We start from the raw sequence: 14,213 nt of genomic DNA, 5'->3' as shown, positions 1-14,213 counted from the left end.
ACGTGTGCTCAGGGTGTGATTCATCTGGGCTGAGGGAGTGTCCCCACTGTATCCAATAGGAGGGCCTGTTGGACAGGGGAGGAAACCCAGCCAGTGACACACAGGGATTTATGACTATCCCAGTGGGTTGGCACAGTCAGCGGTGCATCATGGGATGTGTTATAAAAGCCAAGAACACATGTGACAGGGTGTCTTTGGGTGGGAAGCCAGGTCCCAGGAGGAGGGTGACGGCTGTCTCCCCTCCTGTCTGTTGTGGAAGGTGGTCACAGGCAGTCGGCCTAGTGAGCCAAGAGTGTGGTGCTGAGCTAGGAGGTCCAGGAAACTGACATGTGGAGATGGAAGCAGAGCAACCTTGGAAAAAATAGTGTCCATGAATACCGGGAAGCTTGCCAGGGGTCTGCCCAGGAAAGGGGACCACTCCAGTGGAGAGTCAGTGGACAGGTGTCAGTGCACACAGCAAGTAAGAAAGGGGGTGCCAAGTTAGAACCCTGAAGAGTACCTCAAATAGGATCACATTGTCTAGTTTCACTTCTGTAACAAGGTGAAGTAGCGGCCTTGCCGCACACTACAGCTAGTTGTCCTCAAGATTGTGCATAGTTCATAAGTTGGAGTATCCCACTCATCCCTTCTCCTATCCCAGTTCTAAATAAAATACAAAAAGAAACAACATCCCCTGGATTGATTCTTGACTGAGCCAAGGACTTTCAATGCTATTTGTCTGCTATACTTGGCTAAGGGTAACCCAGGGGAATCCAGAAAGTGAAATTCTCAGCAGTCCTCTAGGGGGCAGTGCTACATATATAATACCACATACTATAAATACTATAAGAAGCATGTAACCTGAACGTACATTGTGGCATGGCTCATCTCCCCTTGTCTCCGCAGTTCCTGGGTCTGCATTCACACAGTGAAACGGACAGTCATGCTGATCATGCAGTAGAGGAGGACCGCACTTACACCTGGAAGCTGCTGGCAGTCCTGGGTGGTCTCTACGCCTTCTTCTTGATGGAGAGTGTGTTCAATATACTGATGGCAGATAAGGTGAGTCCCAATCACTGGAAAATCAGCTCAGGATGTCATTTTAAAGCAGGGAGGGAAAACAATTGGAAATTAGATCCTCCCCTCCCCCCAGGATTGTCCTTCCCAGGGAACAGATTATACCGTACATCCTAGCAGGAGCCTAGCTTGCTCACACCATTTTGTGACATCATTTACTGGTCCTGTGTGAAGCTTGGCTTTTCCCTCTAGGGGGCAGTTCATGCAGTTACTCCCAATGTGTGAAGCTTGCCTCCTCCCCTTGGGGGGGAATGTTAATACAGCTCCTCCCCATGTGAGAAGGTTGGCTTCTCCCTCTAGGGGGAAGTTCATATAGCTCCTCCCCATCTGTGAGGTATGGCTCCTCCCTCAGGGAGGCAGTTCATAAAGCTCCTTCTATGTATGAATTTGGCTCCTCCCTCTGGGGGGGAGCATTTCATACAGCTCCTCCCCATGTGTGAAGTTTGGTTCCTTCCTTGGGGGAAGGCCATACAGCTTCTCTTCATGTGTTAGGTTTGGTTCCCTCCTAGGAGGAAGGTCATACAGCTTCTCTCAATGTGTGAAGTTTGGTACTCTCCTTAGGGGAAGGTCATACAGCTTCCCCCTCATGTGTGAAGTTTGGTTCCTTCCTTGGGGGAAGGTCATACAGCTTCTCTCTATATGTGAAGTTTGCTTCTCTGCTAGGAGGAAGGTTATAAAGCTCCTCCCCATGTCTGAAGTTGGGTTCCCTGCTTGGGAGAAGGCCATACAGCTCCTTCCTATTTGTGAAGTTTGGTTCCCCTCCTTGCTGCAAGGCCATGCACCTCCTTCCCATTTGTGAAGTTTGGTTTCCTCCTTGGAGGAAGGTCATACAGCTCCTCTCAATGTGTGATGTTTGGTTCCCTCCTGGGGGGAAGGTCATACAGCTCCTCCCCATGTTCGAAGTTTGGTTCCCTCCTGGGGGGAAGGTCATACAGCTCCTCCCCATGTTCGAAGTTTGGTTTCCTCCTAGGAAGAAGGTCATACAGCTCCTCTCAATGTGTGATGTTTGGTTCCCTCCTGGGGGGGTCATACAGCTCCTCCCCATGTTCGAAGTTTGGTTCCCTCCTTGGAGGAAGGTCATACAGCTCCTCCCCATGTGGGAAGTTTGCTTCCCTCCTTGGGGGAAGGTCATACAGCTCCTCCCCATGTGGGAAGTTTGGTTCCCTCTTTGAAGGAAGGTCATACAGCTCCTCCCCATGTGGGAAGTTTGGTTCCCTCCTTGGAGGAAGGTCATACAGCTCCTCCCCATGTGGGAAGTTTGGTTCCCTCCTTGGAGGAAGGTCATACAGCTCCTCCCCATGTGTGAAGTTTGGTTTCCTCCTAGGAGGAAGGTCATACAGCTCCTCCCCATGTGTGAAGTTTGGTTTCCTCCTAGGAGGAAGGTCATACAGCTCCTCCCCATGTGTGAAGTTTGGTTTCCTCCAAGGAGGGAGGTCATAAAGCTCCTCCCCATGTGTAAAGTTTGGTGCCCTCTTTGGGGGAAGGTCACACCGCTCTTTACCAATGTGTAAAGTTTGGTTCCCTCCTAGGGGGAAGGTCACATCGCTCTTTCCCAATGTGTAAAGTTTGGTTCCCTCCTTGGGGGAAGGTCACACAGCTTTTCCCCATGTGTGAAGTTTGGTTTCCTCCTTGGAGGAAGGTCATACAGCTCCTCTCAATGTGTGATGTTTGGTTCCCTCCTGGGGGGAAGGTCATACAGCTCCTCCCCATGTTCGAAGTTTGGTTCCCTCCTGGGGGGAAGGTCATACAGCTCCTCCCCATGTTCGAAGTTTGGTTTCCTCCTAGGAAGAAGGTCATACAGCTCCTCTCAATGTGTGATGTTTGGTTCCCTCTTGGGGGGGTCATACAGCTCCTCCCCATGTTCGAAGTTTGGTTCCCTCCTGGGGGGAAGGTCATACAGCTCCTCCCCATGTGTGAAGTTTGGTTTCCTCCTAGGAGGAAGGTCATACAACTCCCCCCATGTGGAAAGTTTGGTTCCCTCCTTGGAGGAAGGTCATACAGCTCCTCCCCATGTGGGAAGTTTGCTTCCCTCCTTGGGGGAAGGTCATACAGCTCCTCCCCATGTGGGAAGTTTGGTTCCCTCCTTGGAGGAAGGTCATACAGCTCCTCCCCATGTGGGAAGTTTGGTTCCCTCCTTGGAGGAAGGTCATACAGCTCCTCCAAATGTGGGAAGTTTGGTTCCCTCCTTGGAGGAAGGTCATACAGCTCCTCCCCATGTGTGAAGTTTGGTTCCCTCCTTGGAGGAAGGTCATACAGCTCCTCCCCATGTGTGAAGTTTGGTTTCCTCCTAGGAGGAAGGTCATACAGCTCCTCCCCATGTGTGAAGTTTGGTTTCCTCCAAGGAGGAAGGTCATAAAGCTCCTCCCCATGTGTAAAGTTTGGTGCCCTCTTTGGGGGAAGGTCACACCGCTCTTTACCAATGTGTAAAGTTTGGTTCCCTCTTTGGGGGAAGGTCACACAGCTTTTCCCCATGTGTGAAGTTTGGTTTCCTCCTAGGGGGAAGGTCATACAGATCCTTCCTACATTCAATTTGGAGCTTTGTGGTAAGTCAGACCCATTAATTTCCTACGGGGTGGACAGTATCTAATAAAAGAGACTCTTTATTGGTTAATTGTTATGTATGAGGTCATATTTACTGTATGTTATCTATGATGTCATATATACTGTATGTTATCTATGATGTCATATATACTGTATGTTATCTATGATGTCATATATACTGTATGTCATGTTTTGCCTCATGTATGAAGTTTCTGAATGTTCAATCTTCTGTATTTCTGTACTGACAACCAATCAGCTTCTCCTCTTCCCATTCCTAAAGTAGATTAGAACACTGGTTATTTTAGTTGCAATTGGAAGCTCTATTAAATAGAGAAAGCACAGATTACTGCAGAAGGTAATTCTAGATTTTGTCTTCATACAGCATGAAGAGGAAGAAGACCACAAAGGGCACTGTGACCACGGCCTGTCCCTGCAGAACTACCACCAGGAGCAGAAGAGACGGAAAAAAGAGAAACAATCCTCATCACAGGCAGATCTGGTATGATAGAGTCCATCCATTCTCTGAGATTCCTCCCAGGCAGACCTTCCAGACTACTCAGCACCTACTCTTCCCCAAGACCCCGAATACTTCCAATCTGCTTCTCCCCCCGTACTCTGATTACTCCCTTCTGTCTATGGCTGGCTTCTATCAGACGTGCAGGCTGGAAAACCAGCAACTGACCAACTCCCGATCAGCGCTCTCAGACAATGGCTGAAAGCAATGACCGGAGTTTTCTGGCGGGGGGGGGGCGTCCCCCTGTCAAAACACAACAGCCAAGAGGGGGAGATCACTGTACTAACATCAGATTGTTAGTACAATGGCTCCGACTGGAGCCAACATTTTTTTTTTTTTCGTTTAACCCGCCATAGTGTGGACCAGGCTTAACTCAGCTCTGTGGTTATTGTTAGTCCAAGCTCCCCCAGTACCCTGATTTTATCCCATCTGTTCCTACTCTCTCTGGTTATTTTTAGTCTAAACTACCCCAATACCCTGATTATATTCCATCTGTTCCTACTTACCTCTCTGGTAATTCTCAGTCTGAGCTCCCCCAGTACCCTGATTATTTCCCATCTACTCCTACTTACCTCTCTAGTTATTCTTACTCTAAGCTCCCCCAGTACCCTGATTGTATCCCATTTGTTCCTACTCACCTCTCTGGGTATTCTTAGTCTAAGCTCCCACAGTACCCTAAATATATCAATCTGCTCCTACTCGGCTCTCTGGTTATTCTGAGTATAAGCTCACATAGTCCCCTGATTATATCCAACCTACTCTTACTTAGGTCTTTGGTTATTCTCAGTCTAAGCTCCCCCCATACCCTGATTATTTCTCATCTACTTCTACTCACTTCTCAGGTTATTCTTAGGCTAAGTTCCCACAATACCTTAATTAAATCCCACCTACACCTACTCACGTCTCTGGTTATTCTCCATCTAAGCTTCCCTAATACTCTGATTATATCCTCTCTGCTCCTACTCACCTCTTTGGTTATTCACACTCTACCGATTATATCCCATCTACTCTTACTCAGCCCTCTGGTTATTCTTCGTCTAAGCTCCCCCAGTACCCTGATTATATCCCATGTACTCTTACTCAGCCCTCTGGTTATTCTTAGTGTAAGCTCCCACAGTACCCTTTGCAATTAGTATGAATATTATGCTGGTGACCTAAGCTGCAGGATAGATTTTTTGGGGGCTGCCATTGCTGACTTAGGTTTGAAGTTGCAAGCTTCAGAGAGTCATCCTGATCCTTCAATTACCACTGAGCCACTGATCTGAAACAAGCATGAGTATATCAGATGCCTGGCACCAGATATCTGCCTCCTCATTCTAGGTTGGTGAGCCATGAAATAGTGAATTGAGGAGGAGGAGGATGACAGCTCTGGACCCTTCTCCATCCTCAAATCAGAATGACCGTGTGATCATTACAATTGTTGGGGTCCATTCACTTATAGTAGAAATTATTATCAATGCCTTCATTGTTCTATTTCATCATCAGAACATTCAGTTCACCAACACAAAGGCGGCTCGTGGAATTCTTCACATTTCTATGAACGTTACTTCATTCTGACAATATTTTATTTTTCATGAATTGATACATTGTATTCATCTGGATGAGCTCCATGTTTTGTTACATAGTAGTTGAGGTTGAATAAAGACAATAGTCCATCCAGTTCCCCCTGTGTAGGTGTGTGTGCCCGTAATCATCTCTCATACCCCTGGATGTTTTTCTCCTTGAGATGTACGTCTAAGAGTCTTTTGAAAGCCACCATACTTCCCGCAGAAACCACCTCTTGTGGTAGAGAACTCCCCAATCTTGTAGCCCTAACAGTAAAGAACCCCCTGCGTCGCATTGTATGCCCTCAAGTCCTTATGCAATCCTTTAGACTGAATAGCTTTTTTTCTATGCTGAGATCACCATTGAGATATTTATAAATTGCTATCATGTCCCCTCTCAGGGAGAATAAATCAAGCGATTGCAGATGCTCTTTATAATTAAGGTCTTCCAACCCCCTAATCAGTTTTGTTGCCCTTCTCTGGACTCTCTCCAGCTCCAACACATCCCTCCTGAGGACTGGCGACCAGAACTGGACAGAATACTCCAGATGCGGTCGGACCAGAGTTTTATAAAGTGGAAGACTAGACTAGGTAGATCCTCATTATTAAAGTATATAAACCTATTAGAAGTGGTTGTTGCGTATGACCATTAAATAAGAGGCCAACAATAACCGACATATAATCTCACCATTACATCAAGCTCAGATACCTTTTTCTTACTCTATTAATTTTGTGGTCACATGATGGGTAAAGCTCTCAGCCCTATGAAAGTAAACATCCCCGGCATCCCTTTAAACATGCATGTTTCTCATGCCTTCACCCACCACCTTAGACTGAGTAATGAAGGCTTTAGCTGTGCAATCTGCTGATCAGTTGTTTGAATAGACTGTAATAGAGTGATTAGCAGATTGCACAGCTAAAGCCAGCAGCATCCAGTGGCTAACATGGAGAAACATGCACGTCTAAAAAGATTATTACACTTAAAACAGGGCTCTTGTGAAATTCATACAAAACTCTATTCCAGCCAACTCCATCTTCAGCATTACCACTCACACTGCGCATGCTCCAGCTTTCTCCTGAAAAGAACCCATGCACTGCTCTAAACCCAAGTATTATATGAAAGAACGTATCCCTGGCATCCTTTTAGATGTATAGGAAGTGTCAGCTTCACTGGGATGTGTATATACAGTATCTGACAAAAGTAAGTACACCCCTCAGATTTTTGTAAATATTTTATTCTATCTTTTCATGTGACAACACTGAAGAAATGACACTTTGCTACAATGTAAAGTAGTGAGTGTACAGCTTGTATAACAGTGTAAATTTGCTGTCCCCTCAAAATAACAACACACAGCCATTAATGTCTAAACCGCTGGCAACAAAAGTCAGTACACCCCTAAGTGACAATGTCCAAATTGGGCCCAATTAGCCATTTTCCCTCCCCGGTGTCATGTGACTCGTTAGTGTTACAAGGTCTCAGGTGTGAATGAGGAGCAGGTGTGTTAAATTTGGCGTTATCGCTCTCACTCTCTCATACTGGTCACTGGAAGTTCAACATGGCACCTCATGGCAAAGAACTCTCTGAGGATCTGAAAAAAGAATTGTTGCTCTACATAAAGATGGCCTAGGCTATAAGAAGATTGCCAAGACCCTGAAACTGAGCTGCAGCACGGAGGCCAAGACCATACAGCGGGTTACTAGGACAGGTTCCACTCAGAACAGGCCTCGCCATGGTCGACCAAAGAAGTTGAGTGCACGTGCTCAGCGTCATATCCAGAGGTTGTCTTTGGGAAATAGATGTATGAGTGCTGCCAGCATTGCTGCAGAGGTTGAAGGGGGGGGGGGGGTCAGCCTGTCGGTGCTCAGACCATACGCCGCACACTGCATCAAATTGGTCTGCATGGCTGTCATCCCAGAAGGAAGCCTCTTCTAAAGATGATGGACAAGAAAGCCTGCAAACAGTTTTCTGAAGACAAGCAGACTAAGGACATGGATTACTGGAACCATCTCCTGTGCTCTGATGAGACCAAGATAAACTTATTTGGTGTCAGATGGTGTCAGGCGTGTGTGGGGGCAACCAGGTGAGGAGTACAAAGACAAGTGTGTCTTCCTACAGTCAAGCATGGTGGTGGGAGTGTCATGGTCTGGGGCTGCATGAGTGCTGCCGGCACTGGGGAGCTACAGTTCATTGAGGGAACCATGAATGCCAACATGTACTGTAACATACTGAAGCAGAGCATGATCCCCTCCCTTCAGAGACTGGGGGGCAGGGCAATATTCCAACATAACGACCCCAAACACCTCCAAGATGACCACTGCCTTGCTAAAGAAGCTGAGGGTAAAGGTGATGGACTGGCCAAGCATGTCTCCAGACCTAAACCCTATTGAGCATCTGTGGGGCATCCTCAAATGGAAGGTGGAGGAGCGCAAGGTCTCTAACATCCACCAGCTCTGTGATGTCATCATGGAGGAGGGGAAGAGGACTCCAGTGGCAACCTGTGAAGTTCTGGTGAACTCCAAGCCCAGTGCTGGAAAATAATGGTGGCCACACAAAATATTGACACTTTGGGCCCAATTTGGAGATTGTCACTTAGGGGTGTACTCACTTTTGTTGCCAGCGATTTAGACATTAATGGCTGTGTGTTGAGTTATTTTGAGGGGACAGTAAATTTACACTGTTATACAAGCTGTACACTCACTACTTTACATTGTAGCAAAGTGTAATTTCTTCAGTGTTGTCACATGGGAGGGGTGTACTTACTTTTGTGATATACTGTATATGTGTTTTCACAAAAATCTGCTGTCACATTAGTGCCCTCTGGTGGTACTCATGTATCATTACAATTAAAACGTAGCGCTCTTGCGCAATCCATCCAAAACTAAGTATGTCTGGAGGAAAATCAATAAATACAATATCCCTGTGAAACATAAACTTAAGTGCTACGTGCAATACTCTATAAACCAATAAATAAAATGCTACATTACGCTAAAATTGCTGTGTGAATTTATCTATTAATTATAAATATATTAAAAATCCATATATTCCTCTGTGAATTCATGAATAAACTAGTCTCTAAAAAAAAAAGGTTCAAAAAGTGGGGTTTTTTGTGTGAATCAAGTGCAAAATACAGTGCCGTGTGTTCCCAATTCCGTGCCTTTTTCCTGCTCTGCCACCCCACTCAGATTTACAGTTGTGTTCAAAATTATTCAACCCCCACTGAAATCGATTGTTTTGGCCAGTTTGACATTGATTTTGATCATTCAGTCATCCTGCTTACAATGAAATGAAAGAGGCCGGTGTAGGTCAGACAAATATAACATTTATAATGAAATAACCATAAATGTCTTTTCTGTGCTCACATCATTATCAGTTTTATTCAACCCCCAATCTTAGTACTTAGTACAACATCCTTTTACAGTTATAACAGCTTTTAAACGTGAAGCATAGCTTGACACAAGTGTCTTGCAGCGATCTACGGGTATCTTCGCCCATTCGTCATGGGCAAAAGCCTCCAGTTCAGTCACATTCTTAGGCTTGTGCACTGCAACTGCTTTCTTTAAGTCCCAGCAGAGGTTCTCAATCGGATTTAAGTCTGGTGACTGGGATGGCCACTCCAAAATGTTCCAGCCTTTAATCTGCAACCATGCTCTAGTGGACTTGGAGGTATGCTTGGGATCATTGTCCTGTTGAAAGGTCCAACGTCTCCCAAGCCTCAGGTTTGTGACGGACTGTATCACATTGTCATCCAATATCTCCTGGTACTGAAGAGAATTCATGGTACCTTGCACACGTTGAAGCTTCCCTGTACCTGCAGAAGCAAAACAGCCCCAAAGCATGATTGACCCCCCGCAGTAGGCAAGGTGTTCTTTTCTTCATAGGCCTTGTTCTTCCTCCTCCAAACATAGCGTTGATCTATGGGCCCAAACAGTTCTAATTTTGTTTCATCAGTCCACAGAACACTATCCCAAAACTTCTGTGGTTTGTCCACATGACTTTTGGCATACTGCAGTCGACTCTTCTTATTCTTTGGAGACAGCAAGGGGGTGCGCCTGGGAGTTCTGGCATGGAGGCCTTCATTACGCAGTGTGCGCCGTATTGTCTGAGCAGAAACTTCAGTACCCACATCTGACAAATCTTTTCTCAGTTCCTCAGCAGTCACACGGGGACATTTCTCCACTCTACGCTTCAGGTAGCGCACAGCAGTCGAAGTCAGCATCTTCTTTCTGCTACGACCAGGTAGCGTTTCAACAGTGCCCTTTGCCTTGAATTTGCGAATGATGCTTCCTATGGTGTCTCCTGGTATGTTTAACATCTTTGCAATCTTCTTATAGCCATTGCCCTTTCTGTGAAGAGTAATCACCTCTTCTCTTGTCTTCCTGGACCATTCTCTTGACTTCACCATGTTTGTAACCACACCAGTAAATGTCTAGAAGGAGCTGAGTATCACAGTCATTTTAAAGCTGCCTAATTGGTGCTTATTAGGCTTTATTGCTGCTCCCTGACATCCACAGGTATTTTCAATACCTGATTGAAAACACTTCAATGAACCTCTGTTCTTCAGAGTGGTAGTCTTTAAGGGGTTGAATAATTGTGTCAATGAAGAATTCACAAAATAAATATTTACTACTGTATTACAAAACCAATTGATGTCATTTTAGTTGCATATGGTTCTTTAAGAAGTCCTTGTAGGATTTCATTCTGAATACAATTACAAATGTACACTAAATTCCCTAAAACCCTTTACAGCATGGGGGGGGGGGGGGGGTTGAATACTTTTGAACACAACTGTACATTGATACCAGATATATTCACACAGGGATTATAGAGTGATATAACATTTTACTGATTGGTTTATGGAGTATTGCATGCTAAAGGTACAAAGGATTATGAATGTCTGACATCCATCTACTCTTCCAGGTGAGCACCGACATCGAGGTAGAGAAGAGTACACCACCTCCCAGGAGCCGTGGTAAGTACACCCAAGATATATAAACTTCATTGAAAATGTGAGAAAATGCGCTGATAATGTGAATGTGCTGCAACCAAAGATCCAATGTAATGGAAATGAAATATTGTGAAAAAAAAAAGTCTGGTGCGCTACAAATATGATGTGCGATTGTAAACCAACAATTTACATGTCAATAACCTTATTTAACATATAACTCAAACAAAGTTGTGTAAACGTGAATAAAGTCCACAAGGGAATAATAAAGTCCAAAATAAGTGATGAACAAATCCCAACTTTCCAACTCCAAGAAAAATGAGTGTAGAAAACGTGGAAAAATAAACTGGTGTTGAAGTGATTTTCAGCAAGGAATGTGAAAGTTTCCCACCACCTCTTGAATTTACTTCTTACCAGAGAAAAGAAATTTAGGGCATAAATAGATAATGATCGATCCAGGGAGAGCCTCTTAGGACACCACAAAGTGGGGGTGAATCAAATACACCTTCACCTAGTGTACAGGTAGCCTCTTACCAGATTCCAAAGGATGGGGGGCTTTAGAATGTAGATTCCTATTTCCAATGGTGAGGGAAGAGGATCTCCTGGCACTTAAACTCAATTTAGCATCCATGGTGATTCCACGTAAGGGACAAGAATAAGGAAGGCCAAAAATAGTGCATTATCACCAAAATATGTTTATTAAAATGGTAAAAACACTTGTATAAATCTCGAATACAAGTGCCTGTAGAGATCGATGTCCGCGGTTGTCTGCAGTACAAGTCGCGGTGTAGTGAGTGACGGTGCGGCTCCTCCTTTCTCTGATGCGTTTCTTCCCTATTGGGCTTCCACGGAGATAGGAGGGGACTTCTTGTTCTATATTTATATGACAATATTCCATCCCCTCCAACATCTTCCATCCCATCCACCGCACAGACCCCCAATATAATGCCATCTATTCAACCCAGTGATTTTATACCTTTATATAGCTCTTACATATACCATAGTGCTGTACAGAGAACACTGATCCAGTCACATCGGTCTCTCCACCAGGTGGTGCTGGTGGCTCACTCTGGTTTGATCTCATCTGGCAGAAATGTCAAGCCTGGGAGCTCTCCTACAGGCCTCTCCCCAGCCATCATGCAGCAGGCTGGGGAATGTGGGAGGTTCTTCAGAGGAACTGAGGCCTACACCCCATGCTCAATGGTCCCTGGACCATGCAATGGACCCTGGATTTGTTCCTATGCAGGGCGAGTCCTTACCAGCTGTTGTGGGGCCAGTGTTTCTGCCTCCTTACCTTAGAGAGGTCGGGAAACTTCTAGTTCAGCTCCCCAGGTCCTTCCTACTTTTACGTCTCCCTGTGTGAAATTAGGGGCACAGGGTGACCGAGAAAATGATGGACAACTACTTAATGGACGCAGAGAGCAAAGTTTGGATTACTTCAAATGGGACAGAAATATTTATCAAAAATATCCCTTAAGAAATATATGAAGATACATTCATTCCACTTTATCAGACTGCTGGGACATGGTTTGTCCTCTAATGTCTTCTCTAGTGGACAGAATACACAAATGTGTATCTCTCCCAATCTATGCCTCCTAGGGTGCAGCCCCATTGTATGCCTCCTAGGGTGCAGCCCCATTGCATGCCTCCTAGGGTGCAGCCCCATTGTATGCCTTCTAGGGTGCAGTCCCATTGTATGCCTCCTTGGGTGCAGCCCCATTGTATGCCTCCTAGGGTGCAGCCCCATTGTATGCCTCCTTGGGTGCAGCCCCATTCTATGCCTCCTAGGGTGCAGCCCCATTGTATGCCTCCCAGGGTGCAGCCCCATTGTATGCCTCCTAGGGTGCAGCCCCATTGTATGCCTCCTAGGGTGCAGCCCCATTGCATGCCTCCTAGGGTGCAGCCCCATTGTATGCCTTCGAGGGTGCAGTCCCATTGTATGCCTCCTTGGGTGCAGCCCCATTGTATGCCTCCTAGGGTGCAGCCCCATTGTATGCCTCCTTGGGTGCAGCCCCATTCTATGCCTCCTAGGGTGCAGCCCCATTGTATGCCTCCCAGGGTGCAGCCCCATTGTATGCCTCCTAGGGTGCAGCCCCATTGTATGCCTTCTAGGGTGCAGTCCCATTGTATGCTTCCTTGCGTGCAGCCCCATTCTATGCCTCCTAGGTTGCAGCCCCATTGTATGCCTCCTTGGATGCAGCCCCATTGTATGCCTCCTAGGGTGCAGCCCCATTGTTAATTGTGTAAATTAGGACCTTGATTGTTTCTGTATGCCTGAGCATCTCTTGGACTGGTGATTAATATGGTGACCACTTTACCTTGTTATGGAACCATCATGGGATATTATGTTTTATGCTTAAAATAATATGTATTGTATCCCTAGTCTGGTATAAGTTACTTGTTAATTAGCTCATGTTCATTATATTACTGTTTATGTTGCTAGAGGTGGATTAGCATAGTTTATATTCGCTCTTCTAACGTTCCTTATTTATGTTAATTGTATCCTGTAAACAATTTCCTTTGCATACTAAAATGTGATCAGGCTCATCTGACCTGGTGTACTATAATATCTATTTGAGTTTTCAATAAACAGTTCCAGTTCTCACATAAGCTTTTGCTGGCTAGTCTTGTATGGTCCGCTACAATATCTGGTTCCTATGTCCAGACTGGAGGAAGCGGTATACTGACGGAAGCACTTAAGCGGGGTGCTGGACGGTTCCGTCACACCAGCCTTCCAGGACAAGAGTGGTGAATAAACTTTGCAATATAACAAAGGAGGAACAGAAGCTTGCTGTCCTGAAAGCAGATTACAGGAAAAGGAAACCTCTGCATGGTAAGACAGGGAGCAGTAAGAGGGAAGATTCAAAGCTGAAGTCTGGAGGAAGCAGAAGTCGGTTGCCTCTCTGAAGGAAAGCAGCAGTGTGTTCAAGGAAAAGCATGAGAATGAGGAGAGATTTCGACAGACGAAGGAAAGTGCCTCTGCCAGTACCAGACGAAGGAAAGTGCCTCTGCCAGTACCAGCCAGAGGGTGGATGCCAGAGCAATGACAACAGTACTTATAGGGGGTAAGGAAGTGGTTTCACATGATGGCTCCAGTACTACCCATGTCTCGGGATCTGTTGTGTCTGAGTCGGTATCTGCCCCTCTCCCTCCCCAGCAGGAGGTTGAGGAAAATGGCGGATTGCTGCAGGCCATTGCAGAAATGGAATCGCCTTTGAGTGGCCGGAAGTTTTGATTTTCCACTGACTCATCAGATGAAGATGAGGAGGAGGATGTCGTCCCTCGGCCTGTTAGGGACAAATTTTTGGAAAAGTTTTTTTTGGTTAAGTCTGATCAAGATGGTGGCAGTGGTACAATGTCTGCAAATGGTGGACATGCTGGAACTATTTCAGTTCAGAAAAATGCTGGTAAAACGGGTGTTTGCTGAGAATCTCTTAGTGTGTGGAAGCTTTTCCCGTGATTGCTGCTACGGAGAAAGAGATCGCATCTGCCAACAGATACTTGCAGTTGGCAAGGAATGCAGGAGATGGCAGTAAGCCAAACAAAGAAGTTCCTGCTGGCTGGGAGAACAAGGAGCAGGAGTGTCGCATGGACACTAATACTGCAGAGCAAGAG

At 45.8% G+C, this 14,213-nt stretch overlaps 1 protein-coding gene across 1 annotated transcript in view; it reads left to right on the top strand.

Annotated features, from left to right (window-relative positions):
* SLC39A4 (solute carrier family 39 member 4) overlaps positions 1-14,213 on the top strand; it is a gene marked incomplete at its 3' end in the record, with an annotated part of 80,202 nt that overhangs the window by 52,477 nt on the left and 13,512 nt on the right. Inside the window, exons 7-9 of the mRNA XM_082258626.1 lie at positions 886-1,041; positions 3,980-4,096; positions 10,574-10,625. Of these exons, the coding sequence (XP_082114752.1) occupies positions 886-1,041; positions 3,980-4,096; positions 10,574-10,625 (325 nt within the window). The remainder of the gene's footprint in view (positions 1-885; positions 1,042-3,979; positions 4,097-10,573; positions 10,626-14,213) is intronic.

The sequence above is a fragment of the Pelophylax lessonae genome (assembly GCF_965119305.1).
Source record: "Pelophylax lessonae genome assembly, chromosome: 5".
NCBI lineage: Eukaryota > Metazoa > Chordata > Amphibia > Anura > Ranidae > Pelophylax > Pelophylax lessonae.
The sequence above is the reverse complement of the archived record's forward strand: the minus strand, read 5'-3'. Positions and strand labels throughout refer to the sequence as shown.